At 45.7% G+C, this 23,448-nt stretch overlaps 1 protein-coding gene across 1 annotated transcript; it reads left to right on the forward strand.

Moving 5' to 3' along the window:
* The first annotated feature begins 18,406 nt into the window (after nt 1–18,406).
* On the forward strand, nt 18,407–19,922 carry LOC144102101 (uncharacterized). Its single transcript, XM_077635392.1, has 3 exons — nt 18,407–18,504; nt 18,724–18,854; nt 19,757–19,922. Exons 1-3 carry the CDS (start codon nt 18,468–18,470, stop codon nt 19,910–19,912), a joined length of 324 nt encoding a protein of 107 aa, XP_077491518.1. The 5' UTR covers nt 18,407–18,467; the 3' UTR covers nt 19,913–19,922.
* Nucleotides 19,923–23,448: the final 3,526 nt, after the last annotated feature.

The raw sequence follows: 23,448 nt of genomic DNA on the forward strand, positions 1-23,448 counted from the left end.
GTTCTGCGTCTATCCACTTCTTGTGGGCATCCATCACTACTAGTATCATCTTGCTGGCTAGTGGGCTTGCAAAATCAATGTGGATCCGAGACCACCGATCCGCTGTTTTCGGAAAACTCACTGGTGGGCTGCAGTGGGCATGCACAGGTTTTTTCACGCAGTTTCCGCATTGCGCCGACAAGTCTTGGATGTCCTGGTCCAGCCTCGGCAACCAAAATAGTGACCTTTCGACAGATTGCATTGCCGAGGAACCCCGGTGTGTATCATGTAGCAGCTGCAACACCCTTGCCTTAGCTTTCCGTGGTATCACGTCTGTTGCTTCTGTAGACTAGACGGTGAGCCAGCGATAGCTCCAGCTTGCGATGAAAAACGGTTATATCGGGACAATGAGCAATGACGAGCTTGTGCTCAGAGCGCCGTCGGTAGTTCTGCACTCACTTTTTTTGCTTTGTTGTCGGCTGCTTCTGGTTCAGTTGCCATTGTTTCCGCCTCCTTTAACGTTAAAACTTTCTCTTTGCCAGTAATTGTTTGCGTAGGTTTGTTGAGCCTACGCTGCAAACACTTCGGTCCCTCAGAATTCGGCTTAGTGCATTTACGGAGTTGCAGTTGTCTGCTATACGCCGTACTTCAACCAGGAATGCGTGCATTGACTCCCTCCTTTTTGGAAACGGGTGAAACATTTATAGCTCTCTGCTATCTCCTGGGGCTTTGGTCGTAGTAGTCATTTAAGGCTGTGAATCCTTTGTCATATATCAGCGAATTTGGCTTCCAAGGTGCAATTCGTCCCGCTAACACTTGAACCGTCTGCGTGCAGAATGCTGCCACAAGCCGTGGTTGCTGCCTTTTCGGGCAGAAATATCATTGGCTTCAAATTATGCTTCTTCCCTAATAAGGCAGGCTTTCCACTTATGTGTTACGTCGTTAAAGGTAGGAAGCTGGAGGCCTTACATGGCTGTCGTCAGTGCTTCACACTGCGGCAGGCCGTCGGCTTCAACTTACATCGCATGGGTGGTTTCCTGGCTCCTCCCCACTGTAGTAAATCCCGCGCAAACAGCGCAGCAGCGGGGACAATGATTGGCAGGGACCAACTTGTCAATTCTCGTGAGTTGCGCTTAAATACACTCGCGTGCTGAGAGAGCACCGCAGCGGAAATGGGGAATGCGATATCAGTCCAATCAGGGAGGGGGGGATGCGCTGGCAGCAGCTTTTTCTGGCGCGAAACTAACAAATACAACACAACTTTTCACGTACTGCGCAAGCCAGAGACCCACCTGGAGCTTTTAGACGTCAAACCCCGCTTACACACACTCGAATGGAAGACGTGGATTTTATGCAAGCTGTTCGCTTTCGTGGCTAAACGGACTACCAATGACTCTACTCGGCGTCCGGAGGGCACTAAAAATGAACTTTGCCCGCACTTTGGTTCAGTTATAGGTATTGTACATATTTCTTATGGAACAAGACTTCCACTGATGTCTGCCATCTTCCAATCCCAGCCCCGCAGGAAACATCTGCAGCTTGCAGAAGTTGGTTAGTGGCAACACTATGGGTTTCTGAGCATCCGCAAGGATAACCCCGCAGGGGGATGGTGGTAAACAGTGCATCACCACGGACCCGAGCACGCGCGCCTAGTCGTGCGTGGAATCGCCGTGTCCGTAGAAAAGAGGTTCCTTGTGGTTAAGCTGATGCCGAGCGTTTGGACATTTAAGGCCCCTCGGCAGAGGCAAGGCACCACTTTCGCCCCAGCTTCCTGTAGACGACACCTCCGGCCTGGCCCGACCAGGGGAATTCGGCAGTCGCCGTTTCCTATCCTCCCCTCCATCTTTCACTTTCCTACCTCTTTCACACAACTCTCCAACTACCCTGAGTTGCGTCATATTTGGTTATAGTTTAGGTGCGCAGCTGGCGTGGGGAGGACATGCTTTCAAGGTCCTGTCCCGTCCGCTTGTTGGGCTCCGTGGTGGGTGGCTGGCACCATGGCGGAAAAACTTATTTTTTTTTGTGGCACGACTCCTTTCCAAACCAGATCGCTCTCTCGAAAGAGGGCGGAACGAGGGAACAGATTTTTTTCCAAAAGAGAACCCACATTCAAAATGTTTCATGTAATACACAGACTCTGAAGAAAAGCAATCCCGGGGAAGGAAGACGAAGTGTCCTTGTTTAGGTGCCCTCACATCGCTCTTGTGAAAATCTTGGCTGCAGCGTAAATATGTTTCCTATAGCTGGCGAAATAGATTCACGCTATCTTAGGAGGCTTCGGACGCCCTGTCGCTGCCTGGTTGCGTGCCATACAGCAAATTTCACGCAGTTATTCCTGGACCTGAACTGCGTACCGAGGCTAGGCCTTGCGCCTCCGGCTTTCGGGTGTAGCTCTGCCTGCGCCGCTTGCCTCAGTGGCATTCCCGGCCACCTGGACATGGGCAGACCTCCAAAATCGTGCCTTTGTTTCATCGGATACGGCGCCTTCCTGCCTTCGCCAGATGTACAACGGCTCGTGTGTGATTTATTTACCCTCTGGACGGATCACTGATAGGGCTGCTCAGCCTATACTTCTGGATCGATCTCTACCAGTACTACATGAGACACCGAGCACTCCAATGGACCTGTCATCAGCCCCGCCAATCGGGCCGCCGGCCCTCCGCTCTTCTCAAAAGCGCCCTTCGGGAGACACTGCAACCGGTTCCTCTTCGGCCAGTGGCGGCTCATAATACAAACGTTCGTGCCTATCCACAGATCGCCCAGTTGTGTCTACCCGCGGCTCATTGAGTTACAAAGCGACTATCAAATCTCTGGCAATGAAAAGCCTTAGAGATATACTGAACAGGATTCTGCAGCCAAATCTGGATGCGTGTATCAGAACGAAAACTTTTCGTGGCATTACAGCCAGAAAGAAGTCCAATACCATTTCTGTGTGGCTCCCGACCTTGGCTGCCGTGAAACGTCTGCAAAGGATACAGTGCAATACAGTTACCAGCGAGGTCTCGGTGCCGGTGCAGGTGTGCCTGGTTGATGAATCTGACTTGCAACGTTGTGCTCTCTAGAACGCCGATGTTAATGAGGACCAGGCAGCCCTTCAGCGTTACCTTTATTGTCCCGCCCACCGAGTGATCCAAGCACGTGCCGAGAAAACCTCTTGGCAGAATTATGTTTCGTCTATAAACAGATAAATCTCTTTAACAATGTGGGAGCAGGTTCGAAAATAATTGACACCTTCTCACCGGTCACAGTTCCTCTTCTAACAACACCTGGCACACAAGCATAAGGAAACAGGCAGACATTTTGGGGGACCACATCGCTGCAATCTCCAGTTCTTACTATACACAGTTATTTCTTAAACACAAAAATATAGCCGAAAAACAAATACTTCCAATAAGTTGAGGGGGAAAGGAACAATACAAAAATTTAATTACTCTCCAAGAAATAGATTACTGTCCGCCAGAAAAAAAAACCGCACCAGAACCCGATCAAATACACTACGAAATGCTTGCGCATCTTTCTCAGCCTGCCATGGAGCCACTCTTGAATTTCTCTAGCAAAATATTCATAGAAGAAAAAATGCCTAAGGCGCGAAACAGCAGTGACAGTTCCTATCCTGAAACCTAGAAAACCGCGAATTTCCCCTTGTAGCTATAGGCCAATAGCCTTTACAAGCTGTCTGGAGAAATCATTTGAAAGTGTCCTGAATATAAGACTAACATTCGTCGTTGAATCCGCGAACTTCTTGATATCCATCAATGCGGTTATAAAAAGGGATGCTCAACAACAGACTATTAGGTTCGCCTCGAAATCACAATAAGAGTAGCTTTTATACATAAACAGCACTGTTTTGCCGTTTTCTTTGATATGGAGAAAGCGTATAATACAACCTGGAGGTTTGGAATCCTCTGCGACCTAGGGGACCTAGGTATTCGCGGCAGGATGTAGAACTGCCTGAATGACTTGCTTTTCGACCGCTGATTTCAAGTACGCCTAGGATCAATCCTGTCCAGGAGCTTCGTTCAAGAGAACGGGGTTCCTCAAGGGTGCATTTTAAGCATGACATTGTTTATTACAAAATGAATTCTGTAAGTAAAATAACCCCGATGTCCATCTTGTATTCAGTGTACGTTGATGATCTTCCAATAGCATGCACATCTTCAAACGTAGCAACATTCATAGAAAAATACAGTTGACAATGAATAAACTAGTGACATGGGCAGATCAGAACGGTTTCCAGATTTCCACAAACAAAACAGTAGCCATCTTTTTCTCGCTGAAACAAGGCATACCAGCCAACCCATTGATATACCCAAACAGAACACAGATACCTGTCAAAAATGAGCACGAATTTCTAGGCATAACCTTAAAAAAAAACTCACTTTCCTGCCAAATATAAAGGCACTGAAAAATAGTGCTTGCGGACCTCTAAATATACTCAAGGTACTGTCAGGTAAACGTTGGAGTGCTGACAGGACAAGTCTTTTAGAAATTTATTCCGCCGTGGTGCGCTCTACCTTAGATTACGGGTGGATAGTATATAGATCAGCAAGAGCATCGTATCTTCAACGACTGGATCCAGTGCATAATTTAGGTTCACGTCTTTCCATAGGCGCATACAAGACATCACCCATAAAAATCTTATATACAGAAACTAATGAACCATCACTTACAAACAGAAGAATCATGCTTGCATGCTCGTACATTCTAAAACTCTGCTCCCTGCAATGATATCTATGTTACCTTATAGCTACCAACTGCCCATTTCAAACGCTCTTTAACAACAAACCGTAAACTTCCAGGCCATTGCTCTTGCGATTTGAAGAGATGTGCCACAATCTTGGCGTCCTAAACCCATTATCTGGTATTACGCAAAGACGAGACGCACTGCCTACATGGAACAACTTCGCCGAAATCAGCAATTTCACTCGTACACACATCCGGACGAAACAAACTCCACAACGACATATCATGCAAGAATGTGTTGCACTTGAGGAAAAGTACAGCACTTTCAGAGCTTTTTATACAGATGGTTTCAAAACAGGTGCCTACATAGGAAGCGCAGTGGCAGAAGGGAGTTGGAATGAAATAGTAAGGCTTCCACAATGTGCCTCCATTTTCTCTGCCGAATGCTACGCGATATCTGTAGCCGTACAAAAAATAGTGAACCACAGCCTCGAAAACGGTATTTTATACACAGATCCGCTAACTGTACTTATAGTCCTTCGCTCTAGAAATGCAGTCACTCCTATACTTTGTAATATACACAACTTAGTAATACACACAGCTAAAGGACAAAACCTAAAACTCTGCTGAGTACCAAGCCATGCTGGAATTTAAGGCAAAGGAATAGCAAACTTCTGCGCTGATCAACCTCGTTATCAGCAAATAAAATAAGTAAATATACCATTAATGATTGCATTAAATTCATTCACTGCAAAACAAAACAGGAATGGCAGCACGCATGCAACAACAAAGTGAATAACAAATTACACAATGTAAAACCAGTTATATGTGAATGAAAGTCCTTCACACAAGGAAAGTTTTAAGAAGTGATTATTTGCCGTCTTCATATAGGGCAGAAGCACCTCACACAAAATATCGTACTGAAAAAACAAGATAAACTTGTTTGCGAAGAATGCAAGGACGAAGTTACGGTTAACCATATTTTATTCTCATGTGCGAAACTGGAAGAAGTAAGGAAGAAGTACTTTACTCAATTTTATAACGAATGCATTCCTTTTCATTCTGCGCTCCTTTTAGGATATAATAGAATTAGTCATATGTCGTGCGTTTTTAGTTTTGTTAGAGAAACGGGATTTCTCTAGAAACTTAAATTTTTATCCCCTGGTCTTTTGAATTTTAATGCACTTCAGCCATGTTCTCACCCCTGAGAAGAAGGTTGAGGAACTTATCTGATCAGTTGAGAGCCTAGAGATCCTTGCCAGGGCAAGGATGTCTGCTAAGGTTACCCAGCGCTGTTTAAAACTTTTAATAGTGCCAATTTCTAAAAACTTTTCCTCTTTTTTATCACAGAGTAGTTATTTTTAAAGACTCTAAACCACCGAAGATCTTTTACATTTCTATAAAACTATCCAGAAAATTTCTCCATACCTCGAGTTTGGCACATGATGGAATTAGTTGCCTATATGTCATAAAACCCAGCACAACACTACACAACCTCCAATCCCAGACTGCTAAGATATAAAAGCAAGTATTTCCTCCTGCATGCAGAAGCCATGAGTGGTATAGCGTTTATACCGGGTACTCACTCAATTGGCTTATTCTGAGCAGTCCAACTCGCTAACTTCTGAGTAATAACTGGAATTTCCTACCTTACGCTGCTCTTCAGTGCACTTCCTTGGACGACTTCATGTACAGCATCATCGACAAATTTGTTTTTCCCAGCTAATGATTTTGTTTTATTCTTGCATGCATCCAGCTTTGCATTCTTGTGATATATTCTTATGATTCTTTGTTTGCTGAGTGCAAAAAGTTTGTATTTCACTCGAAGCATTGCTAACAGCCTGTATTTTTCTTTCTTTTCACTCGAAGCATTGCTAACAGCCTGTATTTTTCTTTCTTTTGAATATCTGCATTAGAATCTTTTACTTTTTTCACAATTTGCTTATTGTTTGCACTTCTGTAAAAGCCCTACACAGGCCGGACAGTTCTAGTAAATAAGAAATACTGTCATATTGTGTGACCTAGATTTTAAATAGCGCTTCTGTTGTACCAATACCAGCCTCCGGTTTAATAATATAACACTCCGGTTATGGATTGGTGCCGCCAACTGTTTTGAACGGCATCAAATACCAGCGCTATCTTTTTAAGGATAAGCGAATACATGCCAAATTATGAAACCCGCCGCAGTGGCTCATTGCGAAGGGCGCTAAGCTACTCTGCCGGGGCTCCCGAGTTCGAACCCGGCAGGGGTGGCCGCGTTTCTATGGAGGCGAAACGCAAAAGGCTCCCGTGTGCTGTGCGATGTCAGTGCACGTTAAAAATCTTCAGGTGGTCAAAACTATTTGGAAGCCCTCCTGTAAGGTACCTCTTCCTGCTTTTCTTCTTTCACTCCCTCATTTATCTCTCTCCTTACGTCGCCTTCCAGGTGTCCACCGAGATATGAGGAAGTTACTGCACGTTTTTTTTTTTCCTGAAAAAACAATTACTTTGTTCTAAAAAAAAATTACGTGTTTCACATGCAAAAACAACTTTTCAGTGAACATGCACTCGTAGGCGGAAACAAAGCCTGCAACGCACAAGAAAACGGTAGGTAAAGGAATACTTGCTGCCGCAATGGACTGGTTAAAACCATGAGATCCCTTTAGATTTACTGCACCGAATGCATGCTTTGGAGTCATGCTATCGGGTTTGTCCGATATACGAGGCGGACGCGCGTTCAAAATAAAATCCTTGATACTCTTAAACTGCCGCCATTCTTTGTACACTGCATCCTTCTCTCCTCTTGTGCGCCTCTTCCTCGTGGACCAGGTTCCCTCCCGCTTATCTGCATGACAGTTGGTTCACTTTTCTCCTTTGCTCGGCGGAGAGAACGTTGTAAATTGTGCTTTATCTCGTGTACGCTGGCCCTATTTCCTGCTAATGCCTGTTTAATTTGGAGCAAATGTCCTGACGATGGCTATGCAGTTTTCACGACACCGCAAAGAAATCTCGAACCCTTGCACAAGAAGCAGTGCACGAGATTTGAATAAACAAAGCTTGTTCTCATGAACAACAGCATAGCTTGCGACACTTTGCACCGTACACACAGCTCATGTTCGACCTGTCCCCTGACTCTCCAGTTTTTACTCTGCCTAGTTGCCCCTCATTATTCCCGCTTCATTGCTTCTTGGATTTACATGTTGCACATAAAGGGCGCTTGCACTCAGCGTGTTGAATCTTCTGCAGGAACTTCGCCGCCTTGCACACTGCGCACTTTTGCATCAATGTAAAACGAGACGAGGCACTTGCAGAGCTACGCTGTTATTATGAAGCTGAAGAGATCTGCGATGATTTTGGTTTGATTTAGCAATGCAGAAACTTTTATGCAAAGAATACATTCTTTGATTAGTGTATACGCATGTACCGTATTAGCGACGTTTCATCCTATGCAAGACTTTTTATTCGTCCTGATATAGCATGGCGGCTTCTGCTGTAGGTCTTAGCTGTATTTTTTTTCTAAAGATTCCTTCATGGTCGTGCCTTAAAGAATGTTTAAAAACCCGCGTCTCGGCTCCTCCTCTCCTCACCAATGAGTGGTTGCCGCCTCAGCTTGATTGCCTTGGAATTCCTAAAATCTTAATTTTCAGTTAGGACATAAGTACAAAGCAGAAACTGCGTTCACATATGAACGTGCCGACTGTGTCTACGACCTTAGGAAGGTAACGTATATTTCGAAACGGCTGTGAATATCTTACGGAATGCAGAAAATTAGCTACAAAATTCTCTCATCACCAAAGCCGATTCGAGACTTTAAACCCCGCAAAACCAAATTCCCGCAATATTAAAGATGTTTCGAGAATTTGTCGACATCATTAAGCGTCCATAAAAGACAAGTAAAAATATTTTTCGTAGATAAAAAATTATTACCTGCCATGTTGTGATGTATATTGTGTTGTCTTGAATTGTATTTCGCATGCTGTTGCTTGTTAAACGCAGTAACGATCGAGATAATGATCCCGCTGTCCCAAGACGGCCGTGTTACTTGGACTCAACCCTCCTTAGGTTTTGTTACAATGTATGTATGCTGTATAATGAATGGGTCAAATGGGGCCCCAGTTTTCCTTGTTTAGCAGACAGCATATGCTGTAAAGGTGACTGCTTCTTCCGTATCGTTTCGGGTCTATGGCGCGATCGCCCGATGGACTATGCAGTCGTGCATTGTAATCGGAGGCGAGGCCTCGGCAGGCATGAACTGAACACTTTATGCCTCGTCAACCATTGTTGTACCTTGTAGGTTGCATACATGACAGTTGGTCTTGCACTTAATCTTGCATTGTACAAACAAACCTCATAGAGGCGATCACTTGGACGGACCTTGCACTCGCAGCCAATTTGTTGCAAAAAATTACGCTTAATATAAGACTTGCACTGATATGCGCGGACAGACTAAAAAAAAAAGAGCATGGACACAGGCCAAAGGTAATACTAGGCCTATATAAAGCTTAAAACATTCTTTATTGAGGCAGAGAAAGGGTATAAATATGAAACCAACTCGTTCACAGAACTGTTTTTCTTTAGCGTGTCGAAATCATAAGGCCTAGAAAAAATACTCTACTCGTAAATCTTACTTTCAAATTCGCGATGCTGTAATCACCCCTCTCCACTGAGATGCTTGTGCAGCCGCACTGGCGCAGTCGGGCAGCCGCGCATTGCCGCGCACCTAATGCGCAACCGCAACCGAAGCTCCCGTCTAAGCCGCACAAGCATCTTGGTGCGCTGCAAAATTGATATTAACCGAGCGCTCCACTGCCGTCGGAGCTTCCGTCATAAGACAAACCCCCATGATGTTCTCTTGTTGCGCTGCCAAATCTGCCCTGCGGAGCCAAGGGCGAGAAGGAACCAGCCATAGAAAGCTAACGCTTTAAAATAAGTTGGTCTTCTCTATGGAGGCAAATTACCGTCGGGCGGATTCACGTGCGTATTTCTTTACCTAAGCATGAAAATCTGGTGCTTACTGCAATCGAAGTCTATGCACATTTTCTCTCCTCGAAAAACATGCGCGTGTTAAAATCAAGAGCGCGTCAAGTGAATACAATAATTATCTGACACTGCGTTCAGCCTACCGGTGCGGCTCGAAGAACGGAAATGAATCGTAGAGAAGAATAGGTAAGGTGCGCCTGCACGCTGCTCGTCAGGACATAGAAGTAGCTCTCGGCCCTGGTCCGCTGTCGACCAGCATGGTAGGCTTGGATGCTCCACTCGATATGGCTGCCGCTTCAAGCCACTTAGCTCTCTATTTGTAGCAGCGGCCAGTCTCGCTACACTTCAATTGTCCAATTTTGGGTGTCGACAGGTGTTCATTGTCTTCCCGTTTAGTCTTTCCGGGATGAAAAATGCGCTACATAAAACCAAAAAACCCAGCCATATAAACACGCTTGATCACACTTTGCTCATAAGAATGAAATAAGAACATGCACCCACCATTTGAGACCCTATCCCCAATGTCACACATTACTATAACATCCTCTCAAAGTATCGTGTTTGTTATATCTTGTAACACTACTATCAATACACCAGACTATTACCCCGTTGAAGGAGTCTACAAGCCTGTAAGCCTTATCCTCTGACCGTATGTCGTATATACGCTCGTCTGCCAGTTTTGTAAGCTTTACAACTAACCATTGTAAGCATTGCAAGTGTTTTAGCGTGTCACTGTTCTGGTACATAGAGTTCGCTTTTACGCTGGCATGCGCGAGTAACGAGTCGCTCGGACAAGTTTAACCAAGATGAAGTGCTTACCTCACACTCATCCCTGCTTTCCCACCCCAGGCAGGAGCCGGTCTCACGCGTCTTCTTATCCCGTATTAACGCGATTGCGTCAAAGGCCGCGTTGTCCAGAAAATCTGGCGTCGGCGTTTTAGGCGCATTTGGCGTTTCGAGCGGAAAATCATGGCCATGGCTCTGGCAGGTGGTCCCCAGCGAGCAGCCTAGGCGGCAGGTGGGCCCCCTAGGTGATGTGACCTTACGACGTAACCACAACGTGCGCACTGGATATTGAGCAAACTGCTGACCGTGGCAGAAGGCAGATAAATAATGATTGGTTGCACTGCAAGAGCAACCTAGTTCGCACAGTGCCCACCGCTGGGACCACCTGCCATCGCAGGGCAGGGGCAGATCCCTTAACCGCTGAGCCACTGTGCCAGGAGGGGTATGAGATCCCCCAGGAATCTATGGATGAGGGAATGACCTTCTGCATGCACGAGAATTCATCCATTACACTATCACGTCAAGTCCTTAACACGGATCTTAAGTGTCTCTTCCAATATTTTTTTTTCCGTTACAAGCAAGGAGCACAAGCACGTAGGGTTTGAAGTGATCTTCGGTCGTTCGTCCAACAATCTTGACCCCCACCTCAATATCATATTGTCACGTTATACCAACATCTTAGAAATGAGGAATGACTAAAGTAATCGCTGTTCTTTTTGTTTTTGTTTTGTTTTCAGAGTGGACGTGGGGTCGTCCTGGTGTCTTGTTAGGCCGTTCGCGGATAGTTTCATTGCTATCATTACCGGTAATTGCGTCTTAAAGACAGTTTTCTCAAAGTATTCAGTCCCCATTGTCTTCAGTCTCCAGCGTCCTCTCCCTAGCAAGCGCAGCAAGGCACCGACAAACACCACCGAACCGACTGCATAACGCCATCAACGCATGTCATACAACTTCATTCAAGCGGAGGTTGGCATCAGAGGAAGGAGTTTAACTGCCTAAAAGGCTTCTTATCTAACCGTTCATTCCATGCCCACCTGGGTACAACCCTTTCGAGGAATTTCATTCAGGAAAACGGAGTACCTCAGGGGTGTATTTTAATCACAACTCTCTTTGTTGTGAAAATGAACTCTCTTACCATAATAATCCCAAGGTCTGTTATGTACTCAGTCTATGTGGATGACCTTCAAATTGTTTGTGCATCATCTAATGTATCAACATGTGAAAGACAAATACAAATAACAATAAATAAACTTGCAACATGGGCGGACAAAAATGGTTTCCGGTTTTGCCCACAGAAATCGGTGGCAATTCTGTTCTCACTCAGACGAGGCATACATACAGATCCCACTCTATACATGAACGAAATAGAGTTACCAGTAAAAAATGAGCACAAATTTTTTGGTATAACACATGACAGAAAGCTCACTTTCCTACCGCACAAAAATGTGTTGAAAAAGAAAGCTTCTCGATTCCTAAACATACTCAATGTGCTGTCGAGAAAACACTGGGGAGCCGATAGGACATGTCTCTTACAAATTTACAGCTCTGTAGTACGCTCCGCCCTGGATTACGGATGTATAGTGTATGGGTCACCAAAACCATCGTACCTTAAAGGGCTAGATCTAGTACATAATTTAGGCTTGCGTCGCCCAAAAACAGTCTCTATGTAGAAACGAACGAACCATCACTTACAGACAGAAGAGCGATGCTCACGTGTTCCTACATACTCAAAATTCGTTCACTACCTAAACACACCTGTCACCAAATAGTCACCAAGTGCCCATCCAGAATACTGTTTAACACCCAACCGAAAAGTACCAGGCCTCTGCTCTTTCGTTTTGAAGAGATGTGCCAAAATCTAGCTGTACTGGGCACATTGCCTTTCACTGCTGGAAGACGAGATCCGCTGCCGCCATGGTACAATTTCCCGGAAATATGTGATCTCACCCTTGCACATTTCGGAAAAAAACTCCACCACAGCATATAACACAAGAATTTTTTGCACTCTCGGAAAAATACAGTACTTGCACAGCTTTTTCTACAGATGGCTCAAAAACAGATTTTTACGTTTGGAAGTGCAGTCCTACAAGAGAATTACAATCATATAGTGAGGCTACCACAGTGTGCATCAATCTTCACTGTCCAATGTTACGCCGTGTCTGTAGCCATTGAACAAATAGTAAATATGAACCTCACAGACGGTTTTCTTTACAGAGACTCCCTAAGTTTACTTACAGCTCTCCACTCTAGAAATTCATTCATAACTATACTTTGTGATATCATACACAACATAGTAAGAGCCACAGCTAAAGGGCAAAACCTAAAACTCTGCTTGGTACCGAGTCATATCGGAATTCGAGGCAACGAGAGAGCATACTTCTGCGCTGCTCAAGCACATGACAAGCAAATTAAGAAAGTAAATATTTCATTAAAAGATTGCATTTACTTAATCCATCGTAGCATAAGAGAGAAATGGTAGTCCGCGTGGGACATCGAACTAAAAAACAAACTGCACACTGCATTGGTTTTGGTTTAGAGGGGTTTAACATCCGAAAGCGACTCAGGCTATGAGGGACACCGTAGTGAAGGGCTCCGGAAATTTCGACCTTCTGGGGTTCTTTTACGTGCACTGACATCGCACAGCACACAGGCCTCTAGAATTTCGCCTCCATCGAAATTCGACCGCCGCGGGTGGGATCGAACCAGCGTCTTTCGGGCCTGCAGCGAAGCGCACAAACTACACAATGTAAAACCAGTTATAAATGAATGGCAGTCCTGTACCCATCAGGAACGTTTTAAGGAAGTGATTATCTGCCGTCTTCTTATAGGACACACGCACCTCACACACAATTTCCTGCTGACAAAACAAGTTCAACCAGTGTGGGAAAAATGCGGGCATGAAATTACGATTAACCACATTCTAATTTCTTGTGCGCAACTAGAACAACTGAGGAAAAAGAACTTTATTCAGTTTTATTGCGGATACATTCCTTTTCATCCCGCACTGCTTTTAGGATATGATGAAATTGTTTATATATCTTGTGTTATTAGCTTTCTCAACGAAAGGGGATTTCTCAAGAGGCTAAATTTTTACCCACTGATTTGCTTTGAATTTTAGTACACCTCAGTCCCTTTCTCAAGCCTGAGGGGAAAGTCGAGGCTTTTATTTTGATTGGTTGGGAGCCTCGACATCCTTGCGCAGTCAAGGAAAGCTACTGGTGTTACCTAGCCCTCTTTAAGGCTTTTACTAGTAGCCGTTTTTAAAATTTGTGTATGTATTCACTTGGTAGTAATAATGTTTGAGGCCTCTATACCAGGGATGATTCTTACATTTCTATCATATTCAAAAAAAGACTTTCCTGTATACCTTGTTCTTGGCGCATGATGGCCTCAGTTGCCTATGTGCCATAAAACTCAACACAACACAACTTCATTCAACTATTCACGCAATAAATGCAGCGCATCCATTTATGCACGCTTTATTATACTGTGCACACTTGGAGAATGAAATATCTTGTGCTGGTATATTGCTTTCGAAAACCAAGCACTAAGAATGCGAGAACCCCTCCTTGTGAATGTCATGTAGATATATATGACTGCTTAGCTTTGCCGGTAAATAGCTTCATTGTGTAATGACACCTAGCTCTATGTACCTTGCCGGGATTATTTCGCTAGGGCTTCTGTTTTCAGGCAGTTTCGCCTATGCCGTGAGCTGTTGCTTTCTTACATATATTTTCTCTTTTTTCGAGTTTAAACCTACTCCGCACAAAATAATTATTCTTTGAGCGGGCCCTTCGCATTGTTAGAACGGTAAATAAAATGTATATAAACATCAGTAAATGAAAGAACAAATATTTTCAGAGAACTGAGAGACACTGCGATGATTTTAAATGCAATATTTCCGCACCATATCCCCGAGACCAGAGAAAGAAAAAATGTGTCCTGTAGGCTGCACAATGCAATCGAGGGCTCGGCAGCCATGGAAATAAATTAAGTGCTGCAAAGAGCTCGTTACCCTCTGCTTTCAGGACCTTTGCTACTATCTAGCGAATACGGCCACAGACGTAACGTTTGCTCTTCAGAAGCCCGTAGAAATGTGGGATTGTGTTTGAGCAAGTCTTAGTGCTGCGGTTGAAAATATGCAAAACTGCGAGGACGCTTTGCTCTCCTTCAGAGTGAATGCCACAGCATAGATTCATAATTTTTTGCAGCTTCTTTTGATGTTTCTGCGTGTTTTTGGTTGTTTTTATGGGATTTAACGCCCCAAAGCAACTAAGGCTTTGATGGGCGCCGCAGTGAAGCGCTCCGGATAATTTCGACCACCTAGGGTTTTTTAACGTGCACTGACAGCGCACAGTACACGGGTCTCTAGCGTTTCATTTCTGTGTGTGTATGCGTCATTTTCTTTGCAAGTGCCGGTTTATCAACTCCCATATTGAGACTGCTAACTGTAGAAGCAAGTACCCGTTTTGATGTGACGGTGCGTACAATTGCATAAATCGCGTTTTTTTTTGCTCTTGACATGGATTGTCGTCCTAGGTTGCTGTCTGCAAACTAGGCTGCTCACAACCCAGTGGCCAGGTTGTCAAGACATTACGATGTCACGTGACCGATATTGTCCAAACATTATTATCATTGCCACCTGCAATTGTCTATAGGCTGCTCACGCTTTGGTGGCTAGGTTTCAACCTGCCACGGTGGGCAGGTGGAAACGTCACTAGGTCACGTGAACAATCTCGATAAAAGAGCAAATTTCGTCTAGGGCATCGCAGGGCTTTTGGTTTGGCAACTGCAAGGATGTTGCATTAAAAAGCAAGCAGCCCCACGAAGTTAGGGTAGGTTAAGCCCTTATTAATACTTGTACCTAAACGCACCTAAGCACGAATCAAATGAGGAAAGATTCTTGTTTTCCTCCATGCTTCTGGAATGTCATTATTATTCATATACTGCTCATCCCCCAGCGCACAGCCAACAGTTGCAAACTCAGCATGAGATATCTGTCATTTTTTTGGCACCCAAATTATCAGATATTAATCAATTGAAAGCCAGCTGAAAACAATTAACATATGGGTCTTCACAGGACACAACCGCACGCGGCTGTTGCGTGAAAATAGGCTCTCTGCCTCAAGAAAGACACCAGCGCGACCCACATAACAGCGGCGTTATTGCGTAAGCGTAAACGGCGGTGATGTCTCAGTCAAATATTCTATGCAACACCCGCCGTAGTGGCTCCGTGGTTCTGGTACTCGGCTCCTGACCCGAAAGATGCGGGTTTGATGATCCCGACCACGGAGGTCGCACTTGGATGGAGGTGAAACTCTAGAGCTCCGTGCACTGTGCAATCTCAGAGCACGTTGAAGAACCCCATGTAGTTGAAATTATCCTGAGTCTTCCACTACGGCGTTCCTCAAAGGCTCAGTCGTTGTGGGTCGTTAAATTTGCGCCAAAATTATAAACCGTACTATTTCCACTCGCGGTTAACATCGACAAGGTGTATGCTATGCGAAAACCGAGCTCTTTGTCACACTGAAGCAGAAGCAGCGAGCGTGACGCGATGGCTTCCTTGAATGCACCGTTCACACGCGCACATGAGCCAAACACGGTGGTATCCAAGTGCCGCTTTGCACCTAAACTTTCCCCTGCAAAGCCGCACAATGTTACCTGAGAGTGTGCGAGGTAGCATGTTTCCCCTCTAGATGTATGCCGCGAGATATGATGACGATGACGGAATAAGAGGGGCCGGAACCTTTAACCTTGTTAGCCCAAAGAAACATTCTGAACACGGGGAACATACATGTAACTTGCCTGAAGATAGCTTGTCTTGTTGATAATTCTACTAGAGCTCTTTTAGTTTTACAACGTTCTCCGAACAGATTTGAACGTTCTTTTGCGCCATTTAAATGACATTGCGGCCAGGCTCCCGTTCTGCAGAAAATTCATTGTCGGCGTTCGCGATGTTAGCGAAAAATGGGCCGGTGGTATGGTGGCCCACGTGTCCATGAGTGTTATTAGGACTTTTACCGATATATTATTGTGACGCGGATTATTACTAATTCCGCATATATAGGCATTAACGCAATCATGCTACCACGTAAAACCCTTCAGACGGTACTTAAAGGGACACAAAGGAGAAATTTAATTTGGCTTTTATCGATAGATTGCCAGCTCCTGATCACAATAACGCCACTCTTATTGAAAACAAAGCTCTTGTAAGGTAGCAAATAGCAAGAACCAAAATACAGGTATCGCCGCCACAGGCCAATCTCGCAATGCAAGCGTGATGGCGGCATGGGACAAGAGACGCCACCTTGGAAGAATTGTCCTTCCTCCTTGTACCGCGGGTCTCTGAGGCTGACAAAGGAAGGTTGCGCTGTTCAATATTGAAGTAAGTTTTGTTTTGAAACCGATAGTGCACTTTTATCACACAATGAAGACATAGAAAAGAGAATATAAATATTAGAAGCAAAGAAAACCGATGCTTGGTAAAGCCACAGGCGGCCAGGAGAGTTTAGGTTTGTTATGGCGCTTCGCATGTATGAGCTTTGCGTGCCCCGTGAGTTTGTTTCTGACGCGCCTCTATTTACAAGCGCCGAGCAGCACAGGAAATGCAAGTGCAACTTGATGTGCTAGTTAACCTTTGAAGGAGCCTGTTAAAGCTGGTCAGATGATCGCCATGGTCAATGAAAGACTATGAAGGCACTAAAGTGGGTGATCGTACAAGGCAGTTATCAGTATAAAGAGCAATTGAGTCTTCGTACGCTTGCCCGGCGAAACTCTCCCGGCTGTGGCAGTCAACTTCAAACTACTTAACGGAAATCGTTTCTTAGAGACAAGATACAAGGCAGGTAAGAGAAAGAGATTTGGAACCTGCAGAGACCGTGACTCTGCTCTCCTCTAACTCGTTTGCTTGCGGCTCCATTCAATAGCTTTGGCGGTTGGGCGGAGCTGTTCTTTTCGAGCTCTCGGCTAATTTAATCCATTCACAGTACTCCTCTGAAGGTACGTGCAAGTGGGCGAGAGAGCCCGATCCAGTGGACCCGTTGGATCTAGAGGAAGCCGTTGCAGCGTCGTGCGTCGGCTTCACTTTCAAGCCGCCAACTATAAACGCCAGCGCCCTTGAGCAAACATCCGTTTTTGCTGAAAAAAAAATAACCTGGCCCTTCCAACCATGGGAAAGCTCCTCGACGCCGCCTGCTGCACCATCCAACAGCGCCGTTCAAGGAATCACAATCTATTAGCCCAAAAGCATCGGCCAGCCTCCGATGGGCGCCATGCGCCGACCTTTTCCTCGCCCCTCGTGACTCGCCGCACTGGGGTTAAGATATTTAATTAGCAACGGCTGCAAATTGAGGAAGGGGGAAATAACCCGCCGGCGCCTAACCTAACCGTGCTCCCTCAAAAGGGCCGCGCGCTCTGTGGGGCTGAGGTCGCTGAAATGCAGGCCGGAGTTTTTGCGAGAACTTCGTTGTCGGGTTCGGGAACAGGATTCATCGTAACGGTTACAAGACGCCGGTGCAAACGTAAACGAAGCGAAGGTAGCGACCCCGATAAATGTCTTTAAAGTGCGGCGGAGGTAGCTTTATTTCGGAAATCACGGAGTCTGCGTTTACGCCACGTTTCACGTCACTCCGTCCTATGACGTCATAAGAGGGCGCCATAACATCTTAACACGGCGCCGAGTTTGAATCAGAGAGACGGGAAAAACTTTTTCAACTTAGAATCGAAATTTCTTTGAAATAAATGCATCTTTCGCTCCCCGACAAGCGGCAACAATGGCATGAAGAGCCGAACTATCAGATTTGGCTAACAAAAAAAATGATAGAGTTCTTCTCACTGTCCCTTTAAGTGTTCAGTCCAGTTTTTTTTTTCTTTTCTGAATGCTGCTGTTTCCATGTTTCCCGTTTGCGCGTTAGCGATTGCACTTTGCAGCCATCATCATTTGCATTATTTCTTGTGCACGCGCCGCGCAGAACGCGAAGCGTTAGAAAACAAAGAATCGCTCGCGTTCTCGACCTGCGAAACGTCGCTGATCCCCTTTTAGGGGAACGTGCACTGCAGTCATGACCAGGAATTTTTCCTTCAACGGACAGTGGCCGGGTAAGTCTCAAGCAACTTCTCTTCTGGACTGGCCCCCTCTACACCGCCTGCGCTGCGCCAAACTAGATGTCGGGCACCGCATGCGTTGCTGTGTGCCAGTGGTAAAGAACACCGTGGCAGCAGCGGGCATAGCTTGGTCCGTGCGACGGGATCTTCTGGGCGGCCGCCGGTGTCTGAGTTCGACAAGCACTTCGTTGTCTCGATCCGGCGCTGCGACAGGGCACATGGAGCACTCGGTGCTGAAGATTTGCTCCGACCCGGCCGACGAGATAAAAATCCGCGGAGGGCGCAGCCACGGGTGCCTGCAGTTACCGGGAGAGCCTTCAGTCGACATCGGAGCGGGCACCAAGGTATTGTTTACTCGGAAGAAGCTTTTGTTCTGTTTCTTTAGAGATGCGACGGTCGAAATTGCACCAGACCTGAGATCTATGTTTGTGGGCTCTTGGCAGCAACATCTGCCTAACTCGCTACGCAATATCTTTAAGTTAAAAATAGGCAGACACGATATGAAAGGTGAGTTCACAAAGGTTAAAGGAGCAGTTTGGGCATGAACGCGAACTGTAATTACAACCGACGCTTGCCCACATGGGGATTGCAATTAGACTAATTCAGACTCCGATTTTTTAGCGCCGCGGTGGCTCGATGGAGGCAAAATTCTAGAGGCCCGTGCATTGTGCAATGTCAGTGCGCGTTAAAGAACCCCAGGTGGCCGAATTTTCTGCGGCTCTTCAATTTGGCGTCGCTCAGAGACTGAGTCGCTTTGGGACTTTAAACCCCAATACACCGCAATCAAACCTTTTTATAGCTCCTACCGCAGCCTATCTCACTGAACTGGAAAGGGGCACCTAAACAAAACTTTCATTCCCCAGCGTTTCTCAATTCTTAAGTGGTTCCTAGTTTGTTAGCACAATGAGTGCCAGAAAGAAAGACGGTAATAACAACAAAGCGGTGACATACCGTAATAGTCGTTATTTTTTCCCTTCCTGTGTTGGCACGCGTTGTGGTTTAACGCGAAAAAGACTGCACAAGGAAGTGTGAAACACTATACTAATTATGCTCATCCTCGTTACAAATATTAGCCTTGATCAGTTGCTGTCATTTGCAGAGCACCCAATGCAGTCGGGACGCGCCTGCTAACCCACATGTTCGCAAGAACTATTCCACTCTTCGTGCGCAGGTGTGCTTGCTTGTGCAATCGTTCCTTTGGTTCTTGACTATTGGAGTTCTTTCGCTTTCTAAAATCCTGGTGCAGCCATCGACCGGTACTGACTTCGCGCTGCCAGACACCAGCCTTGCTCTATTCGCACATTCCCCTGAGGTGTGTGTGATTCCTACGTGGGTAGTCTGTGGTGCCTCTCACCGCCACCGGCATTGCCGCAGAGCTGGCGGGACTAAGGCATGGAGGTGATTCTGATCTGCTGCAGCCCATGGGTTACGTCTGCGTGAGTGGACGCAGGCATTCTTTATTTCACTGTCGGATTTTATATACCGCGTAACGACATTACCAGAGTAACGCTGTCACTTTTGTTTTTAGTTTGTGACATCCTGAAAAATGGAAGAAACATAAGTGTACGTCGCGTGTTACAAGTAACCGATTACTTTCAATCAGTTGTGTTTACTTGCATGCTTGAAATAAATTGATTATATTTTTCAAACGGTAACGTTCTATGTAATTCATTTACTTTTTCTATTATTGATTAGTAGAAATTACTTACATGTTTCAAAAAAACAAGTTGGGGACAACGGTAAAGCACTGAGAACGTCTTCATGTCAGCAAACATTGGCTCCGGTGGGGTTGTCTTGATGTTTCCGAAGTTACAGAGCGCGAACGAACCGCCAGCGGCGAAGCATCGCGCGCCATAATGTCCGGAGCACAACCGGGTCACTGCCATCTTCAACTGTGGTTGTCGTCGCGAGAAATATCACGTGGCCGTTCTGCAATGAGCCTCCGTCCTCTCAAGTGGTGCCGCAGCTTCCCTCCTTTACTACAGCCAACTCGGCGGCTTTCACACAGAGCACGGACGCGGGCTTATAGCTCGAAAAGGCGCTTAAAGCAAGGACTATGTTGAAAGGAACTGTGCTGCTATATTGTATTCTATTATCAGCAGTAAATGTATGGCGACCACGTGGCCTTCTATCGTGGAACAGAAAACAACAGCGCAGCAAAGATCACGAGGAAAAGACACGTACAAGACACAAGATATGGCATTGGGTGTGTTTTCGTCCTTGCCTTTGTTCTAAATTTAGTTCTTTTTTTCCAGTAAGTGCAACTAACTGTATTGAAGTTCGGCACTTAGTTCCTTTTTTGTTTTATTGTGGAAGCGCCTATTAATGCAACCAAGAAATGTCTACGTACAGCCTGAATTTGCTCTACGTTATCGGGTTGCAAGGAACGAAAATTGTAATGTGTTTCCGCGGTTCATCTCCATTTCTCCCAGTTAGTACCCATGATTAAGCGGAAAGAACGCCAATGTTAGTAACTCGTGAATACGTTTTCATATAAATTGGGCACGGAGCACTCACGGTCATGCTTCCGTGCCTTATATAGATTTAATATTATTCGATTTTGCTACTGATTCTGGCTTGGCCTAAGACTCTTTTTCCAAGCGAGTCGCCCCAGAAGAGCCGAGCACCACGCTGGTGGGAACCTTATACCCATTGGAAATCTTATCGGCACCCGCCGGTACTAACGATTGATTCCAGCACCTCACGGATGCGAAGCAGATGCTCTAACCACAAGGCCATCGCTTCCGCACTCCTATGAACAAGGTAGCCACTGCGCTATGCGAATAGGTACAAGGCCTGTCCAAGTGCTCGGCTTTCCTGGGAGCCTGCTCCTCAAAACCAGCCACTGTGAGCGAACCACATGCAAGCCTCGTGCCTCATGGATGTTTCAGTTATCGAACAGTAGTGTGCTCCTCAAGATATTCCATTTAAGCCGCCGGTCGGCTACGGCTATCAGAAGAAACTCATGAAAAAAAAGTTCGCATTACTGTACGGGCGTTGGGCTTGTATAGAGCGGAATTGATCAGCAAAAAATCTCGCTCAACACGACTATTTTTAGAATGTTCCATGATAGTTTAAATGTTCGCAGCAGGTTGGCCGCAGCCCACGGCATTATAATATGTGAAGCCCAAGGTCAACGAAAGCCGCGCTCTAAGCAGAAAGGAGTAAGAAGGGAGTAAGCTGCCAACTAGCGCTCTCCCTTTCATCAGAGGACAGCTTACACTCTTAACGCGACAGCGTTAAGGGCCCTGTATCGCAGAAAAGCTGGTGTCGTTGGAGTCAGCGGAGTTGGCGGTGAGTAAAAAAATCTCAGAAGCGCGCACGTGGCGCCAGCAGGCGGCGCCACTAAAACCACTTCTTCCTCCGCCTCCTCGCAATGTACCCCACTGCCCCAAAAGATAGCGCGCAACGGCAGCGACTCCTGCTCGTCTCGTTCGGACTGAGTGGAGCCGTGCGGGGCTGCAGGATTCGCGCGGTGAGCGGCGAACAACGCAGCGCACATCCAAGGCGCGTTCACCACGAAGCTTACTGCTTACTGCAAGTTCCTTCGGCTTGGAAACTATGCTGGCGTTAGTGGCATCTGGTTTGTCGAGAACGATGTGCCGACGAACTAGGATTGCAACTTAGGTTCCGCGCGTTTCGGCAAGGCGCCTGGCCGCGCTTCTATGTGGTCTGCCGCTCCGCGCGTCCATTTCACCGTACTTAGCAGAGCGATTTGTCTAAAGGGCAAGGTGTTCCGTAGACTCCCTGGCAGTGCTGCAACACGCTGTCTCGTTCCACTCTTAAAGGCAAAGCTTAAGTGTCCCCTATTTTTTTTTTCATTCCCATAGAGGCGAGTTCGTGTTCAGAGCACAGGTAAACGAAGGAGCACAGGAGCGTTCGCACGCAGTATCACCGCGACGGGGAATGCCTTGCTGATTCACAAGCGGCAGTGGCAGTAAAGTGCATTAAAACAAGTAACAAACAAACAAACAAATCTGGCCCTCTAGCGCACATCTTTATGAGCAGGTCACTCTCCGTTGTGGTACAAGGTACCGGGCACGCGAGCCCCACCAGCGGCCAGCATGTGAGCCCTACTACGAGCTGGTGTTCTTACGTTGTAATTCAGCCATCGCCTCCAGAGTGTACAATCGTAAAGTGTTCAGTGCAGCTGCTGATCTATTCACGATGAAACCGGGAAAATTAGTGGCAATTTCGAGAAACTCGTGTTGGAAATTAACAATTGTATCAAAATATAAATCAATTAAGCCGCAGTAGTTAATTTAGTCACAATAAATCTGCTTTATCGTTGTGAATATGAGAAGGCAAGTAACACAATAGTAATCGATTACTTTTCTCAGTAACACTTTTTGGGAGGGGGCTGCAGTTTACCTCTAAACGGTTACATTTCAAGCGGAGTAAGTAATTGTAATCGGTTATTATTTTCTGCAAAGCGTACAAGACTGATCAGTTAGAGCTAAGACCGGCCTTGTATCTGCAGGGGACGGGCGAAATCGGATGTCAGGTGTAAATACTCAACGGGAAGAAGTACGAGCGTGTTCTCTTTTCATCGCGAGATGTTTTTTTCCTTGCTGAAAAATGTTGTTGAATGCAATAACCTCATAAAGGCTTCGTCATGCCAATGTCATATAATTTGAATGATAGTGTATGTCATCTGCATGACGAGTGTACGAGTTTGCAAAATTGAATGAAATTTGTTGACAATATTTTGTGCTGTGAAGGTAATTGCATGACATTTTTATGACAAACTCTACGAGTTTATTGCATCGTACAGCTTTTTTCAGCAGGGTTGTTTTTGTTTCCATGGTTTTTAAAATCGTAACACGCACTGAGTTACGAAATTCATGATTGCGTCTATTCATTTAGGATTTAGTACAACTTAAGATATTTGACACGGTATTTTAACAATAATTTTAAGTGATGAAATGTGTTATGTTA

Source organism: Amblyomma americanum, chromosome 1 (genome assembly GCF_052857255.1).
Source record: "Amblyomma americanum isolate KBUSLIRL-KWMA chromosome 1, ASM5285725v1, whole genome shotgun sequence".
NCBI classification, from domain to species: Eukaryota; Metazoa; Arthropoda; class Arachnida; order Ixodida; family Ixodidae; genus Amblyomma; species Amblyomma americanum.

Bases quoted from the DNA above. Each gene is read 5' to 3' on its own strand.
- LOC144102101 (XM_077635392.1), top strand. From the start codon at position 18,468: ATGACCAGGAATTTTTCCTTCAACGGACAGTGGCCGG. The intron at 18,505-18,723 runs GTAAGTCTCAAG...GCGCTGCGACAG, and splicing joins CTTCAACGGACAGTGGCCGG to GGCACATGGAGCACTCGGTG. The intron at 18,855-19,756 runs GTATTGTTTACT...ATCCTGGTGCAG, and splicing joins ACATCGGAGCGGGCACCAAG to CCATCGACCGGTACTGACTT.